Raw genomic sequence first — 23057 nt, forward strand, 5'->3', positions numbered from 1 at the left:
CAAATCTGTCCATTTTATTTTTTTTTTAAACGAATGAATTATTTTCACTCACATTTTTTAATTGAGAACCCTGTGAAGGATTAGTAATACCCAATGAAAGTGCTGTGCAGGAGAGCAGGCACTGTGGAAACTTCCCTGTACAGTTGTGCCCATCCTTGGGATTATCTGTAGAAGTCTACTGTCCCATCAAGTAATGGGGACACTTTAAGGCACGCTGTTTTGTCAGTGTGAATGCATTGAGTTTGTTGCTATATTCTTACAATATTTTTCTTTCCAAAAGACGACAGCCTTGCACAGTCTCTGAAGTTTTCCAGTTTTGTTGGGTGCTGTTTGTTCATGCAAAAGGTAAGAGATCTGTTAAGAATGACATTTGCTGCAAACTTTCTTTGTTAGCCTTCAGCGTAGCTTATATATGAATAAAAAGGAGTGATCCTCGAACATCAGATAAGCATAAAAAATTTCATGAATTTTCCCCAGAGAAGCCAATCCACAGCAGACCTCGTGACCCTCTTTTTCCCTACCTTTACTTCTTCAGCTTTACCTTTCCACACATTTTTAAGATCAGTGATGAGCTCACTTAATCTTGTAACTTTCATGTTGGCTGCATTTTCAGCTTTCCCAGCATTTTGTCTCTCTAAAAGGGGGAAGCCTCTTGAAACGTTTGTGGATTCGTGTTAAGATGTTCATGTTGTGGATTTTCATGTCCATTGGTGACCAAGATAAGAACAAACTTTTCTTGTATTTCTAGCTACACTTACAGTATTTAATAGTATTTTATTCTTTTTTCTATAAGCTTAGAAGGGTAAATAATGAAACTGTATAATGTGGATGTTCTTCTTTCAACAATTATCACAAATAATCTCATCCTTTTGGTTGCCCTCTTTTAGTATTTTATTTATTGATTTATTTTTAAATGAACACACCAGAAATGTGGGCAGTATTCAGATAGCCCTATAACATCATATAAGTAGGGCCCTACCAAATTCATGGTCCATTTTGGTCAATTCATGGTCACAGGATTTTAAAAATCATAAATTTCATTATTTCAGCTATTTGAAATTTCACAGTGTTGTAATTGTAGGGGTCCTGATCAAAAAAGGAGGGGGGGCTGTGTGTGTGACAGTGTCAATGTCACAAGGTTATTGTAGGAGGGGATGCGGTACTGCTACCATCTGTGCTGCTGCTGGCGGCGGTGCTGCCTTCAGAAGTGGGCAGCTGGAGAGTGGCAGCTGCCGGCCGGGAACCTAGCTCTGAAGGCAGAGCTGCTGCCAGCAGCAGTACAGAAGTAAGGATGGCATCGTATGGTATTGCCACCTTTATTTCTGCACTACTGCCTGCAGAGTTTGACCCTCAGTCAGCAGCCATCACTCTCCATCCACCCAGCTGTGAAGGCAGCAGAGCAGAAGTCAGAGTGGCAATACTGTGAGCGCCCTAAAATAATCTTGTAAACTCCCTTTTGCATCAGGGCCCCCAATATGAGAAGTGCTGGTATCCCTTGTGAAATCTATAATAGTATAGGGTAAACGCGCACAAAAGACCACATTTCATGATCCGTGACACATTTTTTGTGGCTGTGAATTTTGTAGGGCTCTAGAGAACCTTCTGTATACTTGCACTGCCTCATCCCAGAAAACAAATGAGTGCCTTGGCAACTCACATGATCTTCTGCTCAGTTTGTCCACTGACCCCAAATCTATCTGCAGTAGATTTGGAGTTTCATTTTTCTCTCTCAATTTTTAAATACACAATCAGTTCTACACACATCAGTTTGCATATGTTTATATTAAATCTCTTCATGTTGGTCCACCCACTATCTTATATTCAGTCTTCTCTGTATTTTTAACATCTTTCTGCTTGTATTATCTTTATACAGTAAGCATTATTTTTGTGTTGAAAATGTGCTTATTGGCTCCATTTGCAAATAATATATCTATTAAAAGAGAAATTTCAGTGCTTATACAGCAGGCCTTTCTCTGTGTGTGTTCTTAACCTGTTGCTATTGTAGTGAATAAAGCTATCTGTATCTAATGTGACTAGCAGCATTTTGTACAGGCAAATCTGTTTCCTTTAAAGAATTGAATCAAAACTTCTCTGTAGACCAAAATACATTTTGTCTTGTCTTTGTTCAAAATCCTCTCTGTCAGTGTACTTCCAAAGAAACAAATACAAAGACATGTCTCTTTTTTTTTTTTTTTAATTTCCTATGGAGAGTAACCCTGTGCTGTCACTAATTCCTATGTTGTCAAAAATATAGACTATTACACTGTTTAATTACAAGTTGGATGTGACTTTGAAGGTTAGACTAGATGATCATTAAGGTCCCTTCTGACCTTAAAATCTGTGAGACTTGTAACTGAGCTATCTTAAACCCATTGTGAAAGGAGGTGGTTTACCTTGATATGGCTCAGTCTTTTTCTCTCTCCAGTCTGGATGTTATGGTGCTTTTGCTTATTCGGTGCCTACTTGAAATAGGGTTTGGTTGAGAATGAGCTCACTGGAACTCAATACAGGTAAGACAGAGGTGAAGCTTTTTGTTTGGAGAAAGCATCTAAAGAGAATGGCAGGGATGATGCTTACACATCTGACTGAGGGGATTTACTCACAGTTAGATTAATAATTTAGAAAGGTTTTTGAATCTGATAGATCATGGTATGAGCCTTGGCGAGCAGAAGTACTTTTTTTTTTTAATACGGTTGATGCAATAATTGCAACTTTTTCTTTGATGTGGACTTTGCCAAGGTTGTTCATGTCTCTGTCACCTTAATATTGGATGCAGCTGCCTGCAAGGAGCCTTTTACACCAGCATGTAAAAGGCTCCTTATTTGTTTCGCATGCTATGCAGGGGATTTACGTTAATATTTAAAACCCAGTGTAGTCTTCGTTCTAGCTGTATGAGAAACTTCACCACTTCCCATGGAACCCTCATAACTGAGTAGTGGCTGAGTTATCCTGGTTCCTGAAATTGAACATCTGGAGTCTGCATGCAGAGCATTTTCAGTGGAAGGGCTTTGACTCTGGAATTTGGTTCTTCCACTAGTGTAATCAAACCAAAGTTTATTGACTTTCAGTCACAGTATAAAACCCATCTGTTTTACTCCAGCTTTTGTCTGAGTTCATTCTGGGTTACAGTTCTGCTTATATGGCATCTCGGGGAAGTGAGAGTGTCACTCTAGGTTTCATTTAAGTTTGATAGTCAACTAATTTTGTACTATTGTGCATGTGCCCGTAGCCATTGTGTTGGGCCCATTTATAAATGTAATGATCATTAAATCCATTTTGATGTCTTAAAGGGCACTGGCATCATTGAATAGATTGTTCAGGAGGCAGCTGCTAGTTAAGAAAGCTGAAGGGTTTTTTCTTTTCTCACATACATTTTAGTATCTGCCAGAGAGCGGGTGTGGGAAAGGAGGGTAGGATGCAGAAACTTTGAGACAATCATTTTTAAGTTTACTTGAGTGTGGATGTGATTCTCCTAGTATCCTACACATGAAGTTGTTGTAGCTTGCAGCTGGAAGTTGGTAAGGATAACCTTAGTCATTTAGTTTGCTCAAGCATAATAAATGCTGGGTGACTGGTTCTGTTCCTTACTTTTATAGACTCATAGGTCAGAAGGGACCAATATGATCATCTAGTCTGACCTCCTGCACAAGGCAGGCCACAGAACCCTACCCATCCACTTCTATAACAACCCCTAACCCAGGACTGAGTTATTGAAATCCTCAAAATTGGTTTGAAGACCTCAAGCTGCAGAGAATCCACTAGCAAGCGACCCATGCCCCACGCTGCAGGGGAAGGCGAAAAACCTCCAGGGCCCCTGCCAATCCGCCCTGGAGGAAAATTCCTTCCCGACCCCAATTATGGCGATCAGCTAAAACCTGAGCATGTGGGCAAGACTCACCAGCCAGCACCCAAGAAGGAATTCTCTGCAGTAACTCAGTTCCCATCCCATCCGACATCTCCCCGCAGACCATTGAGCAGACTTATCTGGTGATAATCCAAGATCAGTTGCCCAAATTAAACCATCCTATCATAACATCCCCTCCATATACCTATCAAGCTTAGTCTTAAAGCCAGAAAAGTCTTTTGCCCCCACTACTTCCCTCGGAAGGCTGTTCCAGAACTTCACTCCCCTAATGGTTAGAAACCTTCGTCTAATTTCAAGTCTAAACTTCCTTATATCCAGTTTGTACCCATTCGTCCTCGTGCCTACATTAGTACTAAACTTAAATAATTCCTGTCCCTCCCTAACGTTAACCCCCCTGATATATTTATATAGAGCAAGCATATCCCCCGGCAGCCTTCTTTTGGCCAGGCTAAACAAGCCAAGGTCTTTGAGTCTCGTTTCATAAGGCAGGTTTTCCATTCCTCGGATCATCCTAGTAGCCCATCTCTGGACCTGTTCCAGTTTGAATTCATGCTTCTTGAACATGGGACACCAGAACTGCACACAGTATTCCAGATGGGGTCTCACCAGCGCCTTATATAATGGTACTAACACCTCCTTATCCTTGCTGGAAATACCTCGCCTGATGCATCTTAAAATCGCATTTGCTTTTTTAACAGCCGTATCACATTGGCGGCTCATAGTCATCCTGCTATCAACCAATACCCCAAGGTCCTTCTCCTCCTCTGTCGCTTCCAACTGATGCGTCCCCAACGTATATCTAAAATTCTTATTATTAATCCCTAAGTGCATGACCTTGCACTTTTCACTATTGTATTTCATCCTATTACTATTACTCCAGTTTACAAGGTGGTCCAGATCTTCCTGAATAGTATCCCTGTCCTTCTCCGTGTTAGCAATACTCCCCAGCTTTGCGTCATCCGCAAACTTTATTAGCACATTCCCGCTCTTTGTGCCAAGGTCAGTAATAAAAAGGTTAAATAAGATCGGTCCCAAAACCTGGACGCCACAGAAGGAAAAACAAAACAATGAGAATATGGTTTAGCTAGGCCACAGTTTTATTTAGTAACACATCTGAGAACTACTCAGCAATAACTTGTCTGGTGCAGATCATCCTTTGTAATCTATTCCACATGGTGGAAGGCTGCAACTATGGGGTTATGGTTGGGGGTTGTCTCCTTGCTGTACCAGACAGTGCTGTACCCATTTCTCTCCTTTACCAGTTGCCTTTTCCTAGTCTGCTCCAATTCTGATTTATCAGGGAACTGGACTCTGCATTTAATAATTACTTGCACTGGGTAGCTGCCATGTTGCAACAAAATGAATCAATCTAACGTACCCCACCATGCCTGGGTTGCTGAGAACAAAAACAAAAAAACACATACCCCACAAACCTCTCTCCAGGCCAGTCTGGCAGTGAGAGGGGAAAAAATTATTTCCTCGCATCAAAAAGGTGGCAGTGCCCGTAAGTCCCCAAAACCTGGTTTGTCCCCCACATCTCCAATTTGGATTAGAATTTCTTCCCAGTGCAGAATAGTCCCCCAGGCAGGGTGAAGGGTTTATCAGACCTTCTCTTGGGTGCATTGGAGAACAGGCTTATGCTGGTTACTCTCATATCTAGCCAGTCTGCCACAACCCTCATTCCTCAAGTCCACAAGAAGTCTGAGTTTCCAGAAGGATGGGAGGAAACAGGGAAAGGAGGGCAATCCTTAAAAGAGGCCAAGAGTTTTCTTTTTTCTTCTGCTGGCCCAGACAAAGCTTTGCCACCCCTGAAGCTGCTGAGGAATGGGGGGTAGGTGTTTTGTCCTTTGCTTCTGCTGGATTTATAATTAATATTTTTCACTAGCTATGGATTTTTGAGATGGTGCTCTCAGTGATGAGCAACTTCTGATTCACAGCTTAACTTGGCTGCCTAGAATAGAAGAGATCAGGATGGATAAAAATTGACTTTTTAAAAATAAAAAAATTGTGTTGTTTTAGTTTAAATTAAAATGCATTTTCTTTTAAAAATAATCCTTTTTAAAATTGAATTTTATATTATGACAACCTGTGTTTAAGCCTATCACATTAAATAAGCCTATACTCTGTTAATATCATTTAAATACAAAAAATTAACATTTGGGGAGGGCTTACTCATGCAAGATGAGTAAAGGGAGCTGCTTTTAAAATATATGTAGAATATGGGGTAATGTCTCTGAATTTGGGGTCAAATCAAGCTTCATATTGCAAAGTCATATTGCATTAAGTATATAGTTATATTTCATTCTTCACAATAGAAGAAACACTTATTTACTGGCAAATTTTTCTGAGTGTCAGTACTTTCTGTTTCTGTTGTGCAGAAATGATTTTGCTTTAATTATTTTTGGTTTCAGTTTAGCTAGTAGGTGCAGAGAGTATATTTTATCCATTTGAACTAATTCATTCAAACTTGAGTAACTTTTCTTATGTTTTCAACACAATTTAAGGTAGTTATGTATATTAAGTTGTATAACTGCTTAAATAAATGGGTAGATACACAGTGTATGTTCCTGGTTAGGAAAAAGCACCAAATTTAGTGTTAAAGCTGTAGTCAGTTTCAGATCTGCCTATTTGTATGGTTATACTAACATATGAGATTATACCTTGCTTGGTCTTTGAAATCATGATAAAATTGTTGATTTAAATCCCTTTGATTTAAATTAATCTGGTCTGGCATAGGTGCCATATAACCTATAGCATCCTACAAAGAAAGGGAACATTTTACAATATTTGCAAGTCTAAAACACAGAATTAGTAGTGATATAAAAGTGGGGCAACAAAGATTATTACATTAAATTGACCTTCAGGGATATTAAAGGCACTTCTTTGCTTTGAAAGTTGCTTATTTTGTTTTGAGGGTTGACCATTATCCTTATCATGGCAACCACATATCGATGACAAGTTGGGGCTTGTCTGTGCAACAAGCTTCCCAGGCTGAAGAGCAGCATGTGCAACTTCCTTTTCCAGTGTAGAAAATATAGTACATTTGCTTGTTCAACCCCTTTTTATCTGGAGCAAAGTAAGTCAGCGACTGATTTTATTTGATTTGTAAGATTAGTACTAATATTGTAATCTAGTATCATTGCTGTTTGTGTTGCTCTTTATCTTGCTTGTCAGAGAATCACTCTTTAAACTATCTTGCTTGGTTTGTTTTCAGTTAAAATGGAAATAAAGTGTTGTTTTTCTTACGGCATTGAGTAGAATATAATTGGTTTTTGATTTGGGAAGGGGAAAATAGTAGACCATTGTTTGAAATGCTATGGATCGGGGAAATATAGCTTGGAATAATCTTTTGGTGCCCTTAAAATTAGATTTATTCTTGACTGTGATGCTGTCAGTGATGATTGTTTTACTTAACTGAGGCTTTCATTTTACTGCTGCGACATAGCACCTATTAATTAATAAAAAGTAAACAGTATCATTTCTAGAGCTTCCCTTGTTCTGACATTTATTTGCTTGCAAATAGATCTGTAAATAGAGAATGTAACACTTAAATAAAAGAACATTCAGGATACACAGAATTAGAAGAGTTTGATCCCGTTTGTTTTAATTAACCTAATGATTTTTATATAAAAGGAAACGTATTCTAATTTACATGTATTTGCCTTTATATATCTTTATCTTCCACAATCTACAATTTTTATTACAGAACTTTAAGCATCAATGACTGGCAGAAAAGACAGTTAATGAATAGCTTAGAGGAATCACCAATTCTAAACTGTTTCATTTTAATAAAGGAAATGAAAGTAATTGGTGAATTTAGCTTTTCAAGTCCATATCGATTGATTTTTTTTTTTTTTTTGTTTAGAGTTCCATTGATGAAATTGGAGGTGGTTATTATTAGACTCTTCAATTTGGGAGGGGTAAATAAAAAACTACATAATAGTATATAAAATAAGGAAAGCCTCTCCCCACTGTGCATTGTATGTCTCTTCTGATGCACTCCCTGCATCCTCATTCTGGGTGCAGAGGGGTTCTGGTGCAGGAGGTGGCAGAGCCAGGCAGTGGAGCTGGTATAGGCAGCAGTAAAGCCACATTTGTCAGCTTTCTACTAGTGGAGATTCCTGCTTCATGGGCAAATTCACTAGGGACGTTCTCTACCCACTTTAAGTTCCTTTTGCTCTGCTTCACTGCCACAAAGTGAACTTGGCAGGCTGGAACATCCAGCCTGTTACGTTAACATTTTGTTGGTTTTGTTTTCAAAACAGAATGTAGTAATAACCAGTAAAGTTAACACTATTCCTAAACACACACAATGTTTATCTGTTTATCGTTCCCTTTTTTTAATCAGATATTTATTACAGTCAGCAAAGAGAGAGATCTTGAGATATGATTCTGCATTATGATTATTGAACAAATCTGAAGAGTGAATTGTTTTCCAAATTCTGAAGCTGACATTATTGTAAATTAACCCTGTGTATATTTCTAATCACATAGGAAATTTTCCCATGATCAGTGATGACTTAGTCAATTCCTACCATCTCTTGCTATGTGCTTTGGATCTAGTGTATGGAAATGCTCTGCAGTGTCCTAATCGTAGGGAACTTCTGAATCCTACCTTTAAAGGTATGTAGAAAAAAAGTTTTCTTCAGTCCAAAACAATGAAAACTGCTAAAACTAAATCATTTTTTTGAGACTGTATAGGGCAGAGACTAAATAATAAAATATTGGCTTGATCCATGAAAAGGACTAAACATCTTGAAGGTATTAATTCTTTGCTCTAAGTGGCTGTACAATTTAACAGGTTTCTATTATACAATATACTCTGAAATAAACAATTGGAATTCATTAATGGTGCATAGAGAAGCCAGGAATATCATTTACGAAGAAAGCACCATCGAGGGAAGCTAGCAAATCAACCACTGCTTTCTCGGTAAAGACAGTAGACGGTGACAAAATGTAAATTGACATGATAAACACGTACAAATAATTAAATAGTGCACTGTTTCCATTGAGTCAGTAATATAATTTTTTTCTTCAGACCTAAACTTTTGTTTTCAGTGCAGGGGGCCATGGGGAGGGATAGCTCAGTGGTTTGAGCATTGGCCTGCTAAACCCAGGGTTGTGAGTTCAATCCTTGAGGGGGCCATTTAGGGATCTGGGACAAAAATCTGTCTGGGGATTGGCCCTGCCGTGAGCAGGGGGTTGGACTAGATGACCTCCCAAGGTCCCTTCAACCCTGGTATTCTATGATTCTATGATTTAGCTTATTTGCCTCTAACATTTTCCTACATTTAGCTTAGTTTAAGTATTAGTGAGGATGGGAGCCTGTGAACCTCTTAGGACCACTTCTTTGGCTATATTTTACTAATTCTTACAGTTCATAAGTATTTGATCAATTTTCCATTAGGAAAAAAAATGGTTTTACATGTTTGTGATTATTTTTCTCTGTCACAAATTAAAAATGTTTATAAGTAGTGTTTGATGATGTCAAATTAAGTTGACATTCTAAGATTCATTAGTGCTTTTCAAGGTGGCTAATTATTTTAGTCTTGCAGTGTTTTAGTTCTTGCTATATTTGATTAGCAGGACAGGAATTTACATAACTAAATATCAAATTTTTCTGTTTAATCTGTAGGCCTTCCTGAAGACTTTCACAGTAAGGATTATAAACCATCTTCTGACCCTCCCTGCATCATTGAAAAACTCTGTTCCTTACATGATGGTTTGGTTTTGGATGCCAAAGGCATAAAGGAACATTTTTGGAAGCCATATATTAGGAAACTTTTTGACAAGAAGGTCTGTCTAATAGACTTAAGATTTCTTGTAGAGGGAGAAGAAATCTGCTTAATGACTGGCTTTAAAATGTCACAGTACTGAAATATTCACCGTTTGTACTAAATTTTTTTACAGATTTTAAAAGGCAAGGAAGAAAATCTGACTGGATTTTTAGATCCTGGGAGCTTTGGAGACAGCTTGTGAGTGTTTTGCATAAAAATTCCTTCCAAATTTCAAAACAAAAACAGCTGTATTGGCATTGTATGTTTTTATGTTTTGCACCTTTTAGTGGTAATAAAATATTAACTAGTTGATTTATGTAACTGCTTGGAATCCTGAATTAAATGTAATTTTCAAATTCCTATTTTGACGTATCTTAGTTTCAAGCATATTTCAGGGCTCATATTTCTTGAGGAAGAAATTGTTTGCTGTGTTCCATTATTTTAGTATCCCTTCTGTAGAGATCAGATTACCAGAAAGAGAGAGAGATTTATTTTAATTGTGTTGTCCAATAGAGAGGTGTGGAGCCACAGACAGTTATTTTCATATTGAGAACATGAATTAGGATATATGGAGGGAGGATTTCTTGATGAAAAACAAATATTTTCAGAAAGATTCTTCGTTTTTCCTCATTTATCTGGAAGTGTTTGGAAATGGAGGAAATTATTTAGAACAAACTGGTCTCAGACATAACATTTGTTCTAATGAACTTGCTGAATGAAAGTCTGAAATAAAATCTATTCATGTGGTTTTTCTTAAAAAAAGCTGTTTGCGAGCTAAATAATATTCGAACTGTGAAATGCATTTGACAGTAAAAGTACTGTATATTGAAAAGCCTTGGCATGAACTTTGTTCCTCTCAGATCATCAGAAATTATTACAGCTATCTGTGTTACTTCTCTTCTCCATTCAGTGTTTGGCATGCCTCCTGGCAGTTGTCTCAGACCCATGAGAAGGTTGTATTAGATCAAAAGTTCTACCTTAGTGCTGCCCCCCATTTTCTCCAGCTGAAAAGCCCATGTTTGTCCAGAAATCCCTTCTAGGGTTAATTGGGAAGTGGTTCTGGGTCCAGAGGTACGCAGGACACTGATAGGCCATTCTGAAGAATGGCAGGTGAGCATGAGCATGTTATTTCCAATTACGAAGAGAAGTTTTCTAAAAATTAGGCACATGATTTCAAAATCATTTGAGTAAAGGCTCACAGCATTATGTAAGGGAGAAGAGGACTATGAAGGCGGTCTCTCATGAACAGTATCGAGGATCAGAGTTATTTAATTTTAGTATGTGTTTGAGAGAAAAGGGAATTTTATACTCTTAAGGAAAGAAAATGTGTACATCATGGATGAATTATTAACAAATGTTTGTGTTAACTTATCAAATGTGTAATATCCACATACTTTGAGACATACAGTAAAAATATTTTAAAATCCCCTTTACAGATCCAAACCATCCCTTGATTCCTCCACCAAAGAAAAAAATAATTAACTTTTTAAAAAGTTATCTTGTTATAGGAATATAAGGATTTTTTAAAAGGTGAGACATTCACAAAGGTCTAAGTAATCGGCTCACCTAGGTGCTTTCGAAAATTTCACTCAGAAAAGCAGTTTTACACCAGCATATCATGGTCCTAATGGCCATGTCTTCCCTACAAAAAAAAAAGTCTATTCTTAACTTGAGTGAGTTAGTATGAGGTAAAATCCTAGTGAAGACAAGGAAGTTTCTAAGATTGTGTTAAAGGCTGGGCTTCCTCATAGTCTTTAACTCAAGCTGCTAACTTGTGTGAAAATTACAAACTTCCCTGTCTTCACTAGGATTTTACTTCGCATTAGCCAACTTGAGTTAAGAACAGACTTTTTTGTAGGGAAGACAAAACCAGTGAAAGAGTGCTCCTATGGTTCTGTTCTCTTGGTGTAGTAAAAGGCTTGCCCCTTTGTCATGAAACAGTCAAAGGTATTCTTTAATGTGAAGGGGCCAGGGGGAGTGTGTGTATCTGATGCCTCCTTAAGAAAGGCAGGAGTTTGTGGAAACTGACCCTGTCTTGTAGCACACATGCCTATGTGAAGTAACATCCCCTTTTCACATAGTGGGAGTGTCATAAACAGATAGCTAAGGGTTAATGTCTCTTTCACCTGAAGCACCTGACCAGAGGACCAATCAGGAAACCGGATTTTTTCAACTTTGGGTGGAGGGAATTGAGTGTCTTTTGTCTTTTGTCAGTTTTCCTGCTTTCTCTGAGCTTTGGAGAAGTAGCTCTACTTTCTAGTCTTCTGTTTCTAAGTGTAAGGACAAAGAGATCAGATAGTAAGTTCTATGGTTTCTTTTCTTTGGTATTTGCGTGAATATAAGTGCTGGAGTGCTTTGATTTGTATTCTTTTTGAATAAGGCTGTTTATTCAATATTCTTTTAAGCAATCGACCCTGTATTGTATCATTTAATACAGAGAGAACATTTATTTGTATTTTTCTTTCTTTTTATATAAAGCTTTCTTTTAAGACCTGTTGAAGTTTTTCTTTACTTCAGGGAAATTGAGTCTGTACTCACCAGGGAATTGGTGGGAGGAAGAAATCGGGGAGATCTGTGTGTTGGATTGCTAGCCTGATTTTGCATTCCCTCTGGGGAAATAGGAAAGTACTTTTTGTTTCCAGGATTGGGAACAGAGAGGGGGAGTCTCTCTGTGTAGTTTCACAGAGCTTGTGTCTGTGTATCTCTCCAGGAGCACCTGGAGGGGGGAAGGGAAAAAGGATTATTTCCCTTTGTTGTGAGACTCAAGGGATTTGGGTCTTGGGGTCCCCAGGGAAGGTTTTTCAGAGGGACCAGAGTGCCCCAAAACACTCTAATTTTTTGGGTGGTGGCAGCAGGTACCAGGTCCAAGCTGGTAACTAAGCTTGGAGGTTTTCATGCTAACCCCCATATTTTGGACGCTAAGGTCCAAATCTGGGACTAAGGTTATGATATGAGTAGCAGCGGTGGGATATAGACAGAATCCAGAAGCCAGTAGGAATATTATATTTTTCTCTTCTCTGCTAAGGGCTTTTTAGCAGAGAGAAACAGTTGGTTTTAAAAGGGAACCAGAGAGAATTTTTTTTTTCTGCTCTCTCTGGCAGTTTGTGGCTTGCATGTTAAGCGAGAAGCCATTACCAAACTGTTGAGGGTCTTTTGTCATGCAATAGCCCTCCCATTAGGAGGCAAGTACCAGCACTTATATGCATGCAAATAAAGTGGTTTTTCTGGTTTCCCTTCATTGAACATTAGCTAGAGAGAGAAAAGGAAAATTAGCTAAAGGCACTGTTGCTAGGCAGACTTCAGGAGGCAACAGAGAACCTGCAGTTCAGAAGATAAACACCGGAGGGCACCCCAACACAAGAAAACAGGAATCATGACTTCTAACGCAAAAATTGAGGCCGAAGAACAAATCAAAGAAGCTGAACACAGGCGACAACTGGAAATAAAACAAAAAGAGATGGAGATGAAAGAAAGAGAAGAACAGATCAAAGAGGCAGCCTACCAAAGAGAACAGGCAGCCTACCAAAGAGAACAAGCAGCCCAAGAGGCAGCACACAAAAGAAAACTAGAAGAAGAAGAGGTAGCCTACCGAAGGAAACAAGCAGAAGAAGAGTTGGCCCACAGAAGGAAGCAAGAAGAAGAGGAGGCGGCCCACCACCGAGAACTGGAAAAACAACAAAAAGAAAATGAAGAGAAGGAAAAACAGAGAAAACATGAACTGGAGTTGGCAAAAGCTGGGCTGCCTGTGCCAGCCAACCCTAACAACCCGGCGCCAAATATTGCTCCACAGCACAGGAAATTTCCCACCTACAAGGCAGGTGATGACACCGAGGCCTTCTTGGAAAATTTTGAAAGAGCCTGTCTTGGGTACAACATCCCCGAAGACCAGTACATGGTAGAATTGAGGTCACAGCTCAGTGGACCTTTAGCAGAGGTGGCAGCTGAAATGCCTAAGCTGCAAATGAATGACTATAAACTTTTTCAAACCAAGGCCAGATACCGAATGGGGATAACCCCAGATCATGCCCGTCGGCGTTTCAGAACCCAAAAGTGGAAACCAGAGGTGTCATTTCCCAAACACGCCTACTACATTGCAAAAAACTATGAGGCCTGGATAACAGGAAACAACATTCAAACCTTGGAAGAACTGAACCTCCTCATACAAATGGAGCAGTTCTTGGATGGTGTTCCTGAAGACATCACACGGTACATACAAGATGGAAATCCCAAAGATATCGCTGAGGCGGGGGAGATTGGAGCCAAATGGATGGAACTGGCAGAAAGCAAGAAAGCTACTGTCAAGGGGAACGATTACCCCAGGGGGCACACAGACCATAAACCCTACAACCGAGGACAGCCAAAGACCCCACATACAACCCAAGTCAAGCCACAGACGCCCTACTCTTCCACCTCACCAGTCTCCAGTAACTCACTTCGGCCCAGTGACCCATCAGATGGAAGATGCTTTAAGTGTAATGAACTGGGACATATCAAGGCCAACTGTCCCAAGAACACCATGCGAGTGCAATTCATTACACCACCATCACACCAAAGATCCCCAGGCCCGGATGCCTCTCAAATACCCTTGGAGCGAAGGGAAAATTTGAGAGTGGGCGGAAAGAAGGTTACTGCGTGGAGAGACACGGGGGCACAAGTGTCAGCTATCCACCAATCCTTCGTTGACCCCAAATTCATCAACCCAAAGGCCAAAGTTACAATTTACCCCTTCATGTCACAAGCTGTAGACTTGCCTACAGCTCAACTGCCTGTCCAGTACAAAGGCTGGTCAGGAATGTGGACTTTTGCAGTCTATGACAATTATCCTATCCCCATGCTACTGGGGGAAGACTTGGCCAACCAGGTGAGGCGGGCCAAGAGAGTGGGAATGGTTACACGTAGCCAAACCAGGCAAGCTTCCAGACCCATTCCTGTTCCTGAACCGTCCACAGAGGCCCCGTCTGTGTTACCAGAGACCCAGACAGAGGTAGTGGACCCGGATTCCATGCCTACCACTGAAACAGCCACAGCATCTCCAGTCCCAGGCCCGGAACTGGAACAGCAACCAGCACCAGCAAGTGCAACCACATCTTCAACCTCAACGCCAGAGGGCGCCAGCGAGCCAGAACTGGCAGAAGCAAGGTTATGATAGGGAGACCTAGACACACATGCATGAAAACACACACAGCCAGATCATCTGCATCTGGCCTAATTGTAGAGGGAAAGGAGAAGGGCTCAGCACAAAAGTGTGTTTTCCTCACCTTTAGGCATGGATAATGTCCCAGTGCAATTTAGAGCAATTCAGACTGTTCTGTTTTGCTCAGCTGCAATGAGCCCCCAGGGACCGCTGTGGCAGTTGGGAATCATTGGAATGCAGCAGCTCTCTAGCCATGTATCATTCACCAGAAGCCACAAGGTGAGGTGACATGGGTCTGGTACAAGGTGAGCTCTTCGGTACCCAAAGGTTTTCCTTACACTAGAGGAATCCTCAGCTAGCCTGTTACATATAATTTGTAAGTAACTCAGACATTGTTTTGTTTTCTTATGAGGGACAGCTGCTTGCTAATTTAATACACTCTGATCCTAAAAACTATTCACTTACAGACTTTTTCATATTGCCCACTTCCAATTTATTTTTAATTCTTATTTGCCTTATGCTTCTGCTAAATCATACTCACAAATAATTTTAGGGTAACATTTTGTACCTAAAATTTTAGTTAACCTTTTTTATAATAGGGGAAAAAAAACATGCTTAAACTTGCGTATCCTTTAGGATTTTTTAAAAATGATTTCTTGGTCACACATGTGCCTTCAAACCCAGAATCACTTCTTGATTGATTCTAAGAAGCACTGTCAGTTAGGAGGAACTTCAAGGGAAATATAGATTTCTCAATACTATGGAAAGCTAGAGGAGCTAAGGCAAATCTAATACTGCTTTCAATTAGCTCTGTGGCTTTTACTAAATGGCATAGCCATTTGTCAGATTGGATAGGAAAGACAGTTATATGTTCTTGCTGTTATCATACTAGTGATATTATGGCCTATGACAAATCTCAAATATTAAATTAGGATTAAAAATATCTTCAGTAAATTTCCAACAGGCAGAAGTACTAGATAAATGTATACAATTAGTGGATAAAGCAGCAACCCATCAGTTGTTGCAGATACTCAAAACAAAAGCTGTATAAATATCTGATGCTTTTTTCCCCCCTGCTGTAGCAAAGCCATCAACAAAGCCTACGAAGAGTATGTTTTGTCAGTTGGAAATCTGGACGAGCGGATATTTCTGGGGGAGGATGCAGATGAGGAAATTGGAACTCTGCGAAGATGCCTAAACACAGCTTCAGGAATGGAAACAGCTGAAAGAGTGCAAGTGAAGTATAGTCTGCAGCAGCACTTTGACAGAGTGAGTATGACGTGGTTGGTGTTACATACTGGCTGTTTTTATGCTTCATCTAGTGGATGATTTGAGTAAGGCTGCGTCAAAGAAAGATGCAGCTGCTTAATAGCCACTACTTTTTTTTCCCGCTCTGTTTCATTTGCCTGTGGCAGACAGCACAGTTGTTACAATCACTGATTAATATTTTAATTTTGTTCAGAGTATGCATTTTAGATTTACCTTTTTTTTAAATTTATTTAGCAGGCAGTGTATTCAGGGCTGCCAATTATATCAGCATTTATACTTTTTATTCACACTGCCAGTTCTTCTTTGACTGACACTGTTGAGACTTTTCAAAAGCTTGTTGCTAATAAATCTTTGTGTAAAACAATCTTAAATTTACCTTACTTGGCTTGTTGATGACAGCAGTGCAAAAGGAGAGTGTATTTGACAGTGAGGTAACATTCTGAAGTGATTCAGTCCTGGAAAGAAAGTTAGGAGGGATATCTTATTTTACTCAAAAAAAATAAAAGTGACTATAGAAGACTGTTTTAGAGTTCAAGTCTGATTTAAAGAACTGAAAGAAAACCTTGCTTCAGTAATGAAGACCACTGATAGGAAAATGTCCATGGTTTTAGGCCTAGGGTTTTGTTTTGTTTTGTTGTGTGTTTTTACAATCTATCTGCTCCTCTGTAGTTGAGCTGTTTACTTGTTAGACCGCAGCTATGTTCTTTTTTTTCAGTTGGGTGTATACTGAGCCTGACTGACCAACGCTCTGATTCCTTTCAAACTTTGGGTATTTGCCAAAGTGACCCCCAAACGTTCAACTAGCCATCCAGTGTCAATTCCTGCCTCAGGCTGCACCTGCCTGTCATGCAGCTTTCTTATTTCTGGTGGAATAAGAGAGATGAGCAATGCAGACAGAAGGCTTGGGCTGATTCTGTACCCCACACCATTGATGTCATTGTGCATCTTCCCAAGAGAGAGAGGTGTAGGCCTTTTTAATTCTCATCTCAGTAGCTGTATATAGATGAATATTGTCTTCTTGACATCTGCTATACAGGGCATATATAAGCATCATAGCTGACTTCATAGAAAATGCAGTACTATTTGACTGTGCAATCCTCAGACAAGTATGAGAGAGTCTTTGAAGGGGGAGCTGAAAAGCCTCTTCTACATGGGTTTGTCAGAATATATTTCAAAAGGGATATATACCTATCCTGGCCTCTATAGAAGGTTTTAGCTTGGGCCCAAAAAATAAAGGACACTTCCACTGTGCATGGATAGGTTACTGACCCATTTTTTAATGTTATATTTATTTCCCTTCTCTCTTGTAGACAGTGTAAAAGGACATACATTGAGATTTTCTAAGTGAAACTAATGGTAGATGTGTCTATAGTCCCTTATATGGCTTTGAAAATCTCAACTACAGTATATTCATGGTGATTGTTCAGATATTAGAACATGTGCATGTATTACACAAGGATGAGTCAAACTCATTGTTAAATTGTCAGTTTAAAAAAAACACCTCAGTCTGTGGCTCTGACATTACATCCACATGTAACAAACTTCAGTCACTGTTTTTATACATTGTTCTTCTGGGAGTTTAGAACATGTTCAACTGCCAATTAAATAATACTTTTTTAAAATGTTATACCAAATTTATAAACTTGCTGCTTCTGCTTTTGGTAGTACGTAGCCACAGCTGTGCTGTGTTAGAACTTTGTGTCTTCTCTGAGATCTTCATGTCGATTCCAGACTAGGTGTGTGCACCTATGTGCACAGCCAGAGATTTTTGCCTTAGCAGTATCTGTAGGGTTGGCTGTGGCGCCTCTTGTGGGCCACGCTAATGCACTGGTATATTAGGCACCACCACCCTCTCAGTTCCTTCTTACTGCCCATGATGGTTGGTTGGTGTGCCTCTGTAATAACCTTAGTCCCAGATTTGGACCTTAGCGTCCAAAATATGGGGGTTAGCATGAAAGCCCTCCAAGCTTAGTTACCAGCTTGGACCTGGTACCTGCTGCCACCACCCAAAAAATTAGAGTGTTTTGGGGCACTCTGGTCCCTCTGAAAAACCTTCCCTGGGGACCCCAAGACCCAAATCCCTTGAGTCTCACAACAAAGGGAAATAATCCTTTTTCCCTTCCCCCCTCCAGGTGCTCCTGGAGAGATACACAGACACCAGCTCTGTGAATCCAAACAGAGTGAATCTCCCTCTCTGTTCCCAATCCTGGAAACAAAAAGTACTTTCCTATTCCCCCAGAGGGAATGCAACATCAGGCTAGCAATTCAACACACAGATCTCCCCTTGATTTCTTCCTCCCACCAATTCCCTGGTGAGTACAGACTCAATTTTCCTGAAGTAAAGAAAAACTCCAACAGGTCTTAAAAGAAAGCTTTATATAAAAAAGAAAGAAAAAATACAAATAGTCTCTCTGTATCAAGATGACACAATACAGGGCAATTTCTTAAAAGAATATTGAATAAACAGCCTTATTCAAAAAGAATACAAATCAAAGCACTCCAGCACTTATATTCATGCAAATACCAAAGAAAAGAAACCATATAACTTACTAGCTGATCTCTTTGTCCTTACACTTAGAAACAGAAGACTAGAAAGTAGAACTACTTCTCCAAAGCTCAGAGAAGGCAGGCAGACGGAAAACAAAGACAAAAACACTCAATTCCCTCCACCCAAAGTTGAAAAAATCCGGTTTCCTGATTGGTCCTCTGGTCAGGTGCTTCAGGTGAAAGAGACATTAACCCTTAGCTATCTGTTTATGACAGCCTCGCCTTGTATTGCAAGAGCGTTAGCAGTTCTTTGCAACCCATTGTCTATCTTCTTTGTATATAGTTTGTAGGTAGTTAGCCAGCCATTAAGGTAAGTGTTGGATTAATTTGGTAGTTAGTCCCGGATGGGATTTTGCTCTGGAGTGGGGCATGCCCTGTTTCCACTGGCTTCAAACCACACTCATCATGCAACAGGCCAATGCCTATTAGTGACCCCCACAACAGCTGCTTGAAGTGCTTGGGGGAGTCCTATAGAAAGGACAGGTGCAAAATCTGTAAAAACTTTTGCCTCAGAGCCCAAAAGGAGCAGGATATCCGCTTGAGTTCCCTCCTAATGAAGATGCCAAAGAAGAGCCTCTCAGCACTGGAAGGGAGAGGGGCTTCGGGCAAAGAACCTGTGTCATGCCACATACCCACCCAGGAGCTTCACAGGGATACTGAATTACCTTCTGCATCTCAAACTCTTTTCATCTCTCAAGGTCCACTTGGATGCTAATTTGGCCATCCATCTGCTGCTCGAGGGTGGGTCGTTTTTCACCCAGGACATGACTGCCAGGTTCCTCAAGGGCCTCGAGCGCCTCTACCCGCACATCAGGGACTTGGTCCCTCAGTGGGACCCAAATCTTGTGCAGTCACAGCTCACGGGACCCCCTTTCAAGCCTCTGGCTTCCTGCTCTCTCCTCCTCCTTTCCTGGAAGGTTGTGTTTGTGGTTGCAAGAACATCTGCCCACAGGATCTCTGACATTAGGATGCTTACCTTGGAACTTCCCTATATGATCTTTTACAAAGACAAGGTCCAGCTGCGGCCACATCCAGCTTTCCTGCCTAATGTACTCTCACAGTTTCATAGGGGCCAGGACATTTACTTACCTGTCTTTTTTCCAAAGCTGCATGAGTCAGAAGAGGAGGAGTATAGATTGCATTCTCTAGCTGTCAGGAGGGCACTGGCCTTCTACATTGAAAGGGCCAAGCCATTCCACAAGTCAATGCAATTGTTCATCGCAATGGCTGATAGGATAAAAGGTCATCCAGTGTCTGCTCAAGAATTTCTTCTTGGATCTCTGCCTGCATTCGCTGCTGCTACAATCAGACAAAAGTTCCCCCTCCAGTGATCATAATAGTCCATTCAGTCAGGCCGCAGGCCTCTCTGGCAGCCTTCCTAGCCCAAGTGCCTATCCAGGACAGCTGTAGGGTAGCCATCTGTCCACACATTCACGCCCCATTATGCGCTTACTCAGCAGGCCTAGGATGATGCTGGCTTCAGTAGAGCATTTCTGCAAGCGGCAAGACTGTGAACTCCAAGCCCACTTCCCAGGAGTCACCTAGAATGGAATCAACATGAGCAAGCACTTGAAGAAACAGTTACCTACCTACTGTTGTTCTTTGAGATGTGTTGCTTGTGTCCATTCCATTACCCTCCTTACCCCTCTGTTGGAGTTGCCAGCAAGAAAGAATTGAAAGGGTATAGGGCCGGCGGTGCCTAAGATAGCAGTGCATGAATGCGGGACTCAAGGGGCGACACCTCTGACGCTATGGATACTGCTAAGGCAAAAATCTCCAACGACTGCATGTGGGTGCACACACACCTAGAATGGAATGGATGTAAGCAACACATCTTGAAGCACAACAGTTATGAAAAGGAAGGTAACCGTTTTCTGGTGCTTTTTGGTGACCCCACCAAAAAAAAAAACAAAACACTGTTCATGCTTGTCTGTCATTTTGCCAAGGGAAGTTGGGAGATATAGAACAGAGGCGACAGAAAAGCAGCAGAGATAGGGACATTGAGAGGTGGCTTATTTTCATTTTATTGGATTTTTTTTTTTAATCTATAATAAAGCTGAGAACCAAGTTTGAGCACTCTTTGGGGCTGGAACTGTCTTTTTGTCCTGTAGCTGTACAGTGGCAGCACAGTGGGAAAATGGTCTATGACTAAGGGTCCTAAGAGCTGTAATAATGAAAATATCTTCTTCAAAAATGATTTACCAAAGACAAAATATGGTTAGGATGTTCCTGGGTAGAAAATCCATGGAAAGGGCTTTAGAGTCTAGATGTGTTCGTGTATTTTGTTTCAATTCACACCTTGTTGTGAAAATGCCAGTGAGAGTGTAGGCAAAAATATATTAGGTATATTAAACAGAGCACTTTAAAAGTATAAGAAGAAATATATCTGACCACTCTGCATCAAGTGGAAAAGTACACATGAATGGAGAGAGATTTATTTAACAATTCTGCCCCTCCAACTCCATGTGACCTTAGCTGTAAGCAGGTATACTCAAATAAATTTGATGTCTGAAATGTGGTTGGATTCTTGCTGACTCAAGGCCAGTAAGAGAAACCATATTTCTTATCTGCCTTGCTCACTTTGAAAGCAACCTGTGGGATCTTTTGTTTGAAGTGAAAGGCCTTAACTAGGAGAAGTACTTTGGAAATTGTTACTTGGGGGTGAATTTAATGCATGATGAAGTATGCAGTGCAAGAAAAAAAACTCTTGACGTGAAATGTCAGTTTTCCCTTCTCCTATCATGCTGTTCTCTAGCATTTCTTGCGTATATAGTGGAGTTTTATAACAAACTGATACACAATCTTGCAATTTTTGTCTTTTAGTCTAAATCACTTAGAATTACGACACCTCTTACTGGCCGCAAGTATATTAAAGAGAGCAACCCCAATGTGACCCCTGTTTCCATAGCAACATACAACTTGAGCCGCCTTCATACAATGCTGACAGGACTAAAAAATGCCCCCAGTGAAAATCTGGAGCAAATACTGAGGTTAGTGTGATCACATGAGTTTTCTGGCCAACTGATACAGTTTTAAAAATAGAGAAATGTTTTGTATTACAACTGTCACTGGTAAATCGTATTTGCTGTGTTGGTCCTAGGATATTAGAGATACAAGGTGGGTAGGTAGTATCTTTTGGTGAGAGAGACATGCTTTCAAGATACACAGAGCTCTCCAGGTAAAATCATGTAATTTTTATCAAATAAATGAGTAGTGGAAGCTGCTGGCAAGTAGCTCTAGAAGGGCATAGGAGTCCCACAGAGAAGTCTTAAAATCCTCAGGTCCTGGTCCTGTAATTTTATTCACATTTGTCCTTGAAGTCAGTAGAAATATTTTCATAGATAAGTACTATTCGTATGACTACAGGCTGCAGGATCAAACCCCTTTTAAACAGGAAAATAGTAAGAACAAGTCTGTTTCCCCCTACTACTTTTTATTTAAAGCTAAAGAATTAAAACCATTACACACTGAGAATATTAAATATAAAATACCATGTGTTTATAATTTGTTAATCAATATATTCTAATACCCTTTTATAAACTAAGAACTGGGAAGATGCTATTAAATTATAATTTTAGGCCTTGTAAAATGTGCTTCTGCTTAACTTTTTTAGTTTAATAGATATTAAGCAGTACATGTTTGCTGCTAAAATTTCAAAGAAAGTCAAAGCACGCAGAACCAGCGTTTGTTGAAGTCAAACCAGCTTTGATGGCAGTAGCTGCTTCTAAGGATGCAGAGAGTATATTTTCTTCATTTCAGTTCAATAACTAGTTTATTCTAAGTTAAGAAACCTGATTAGTAGTAGAAAAAGCAGGAAAGCTTATTTTCTTTTCCAGTCTATGAATAAAAACTAAGTGTGAGAGGATGAGTTCTTCTCGTTTAAAGATTGAGTAGTGGAAAGTACTGTTAACTAGCTACAGGTAATATTTCTTTGTTTAATTCATTGGTTTTAAATGCAAGACATGTTTGTATATACTTATGTAACCAGCACATTTAAGGTAAGTGAATTTAGTAATTTTAAAATGGTTTGTGCATTTAATTGAATTCCAGTTTCAATTTAAATAGAGCCTGACAATTTTTAAAAAGATAGTGCATGATGCATATTTACTATTTTCTAACAATCAAAATTAAATGTGAATAAATGTGTTACGATATAATTGCTTAAATAAATTTATATAGATAGTGTATCATCCTGGTTAGCAAACAGAAGTGCTATATTTAGTTGCAAATCAATATGGTTTAATAGTTACTAATGAGAATCACTTTTTGTTTAGGAAATAGCTAAAAAGTACAAATGGAAAACTAGATGACAATCTATTTAAATGAAATCCAGGATTTCTGTTTGCTGACTTAAATTAGTGATGTAAATCACTAAGTCAGTCCACCTTGAGTGGGTCTAATCACAGTGCATAAAGTTAAGCACATGGTGTTTGCATGATAGAAGTAGTCCTAGATAATCATCAGT

At 39.7% G+C, this 23057-nt stretch overlaps 1 protein-coding gene and 1 long non-coding RNA gene across 5 annotated transcripts in view; one reads left to right on the forward strand and one right to left on the reverse strand.

Moving 5' to 3' along the window:
- Nucleotides 1-23057, forward strand: part of RBL2 (RB transcriptional corepressor like 2) — a 59571-nt gene that overhangs the window by 22402 nt on the left and 14112 nt on the right. For 3 of the 4 annotated variants that reach the window (XM_050922529.1, XM_050922527.1, XM_050922528.1), the window contains 6 exons: nucleotides 281-345; nucleotides 8360-8488; nucleotides 9501-9661; nucleotides 9776-9840; nucleotides 15859-16045; nucleotides 21416-21582. In XM_050922529.1, coding sequence (XP_050778486.1) covers nucleotides 281-345; nucleotides 8360-8488; nucleotides 9501-9661; nucleotides 9776-9840; nucleotides 15859-16045; nucleotides 21416-21582 — 774 coding nt within the window. Of the gene's footprint in view, nucleotides 1-280; nucleotides 346-6853; nucleotides 6942-8359; nucleotides 8489-9500; nucleotides 9662-9775; nucleotides 9841-15858; nucleotides 16046-21415; nucleotides 21583-23057 lie in introns of those variants that run through there. The other variant, XM_050922530.1, reaches the window with a different exon arrangement.
- LOC127034091 (uncharacterized) lies at nucleotides 4909-20378 on the reverse strand. Its single transcript, XR_007769301.1, has 3 exons — nucleotides 19682-20378; nucleotides 16422-16500; nucleotides 4909-5816 (listed from the first exon to the last, which is right to left on the reverse strand). It is a non-coding gene; the product is annotated as an uncharacterized LOC127034091 (long non-coding RNA).

The sequence above is a fragment of the Gopherus flavomarginatus genome, chromosome 14 (assembly GCF_025201925.1).
Source record: "Gopherus flavomarginatus isolate rGopFla2 chromosome 14, rGopFla2.mat.asm, whole genome shotgun sequence".
Classification (NCBI taxonomy): Eukaryota; Metazoa; Chordata; order Testudines; family Testudinidae; genus Gopherus; species Gopherus flavomarginatus.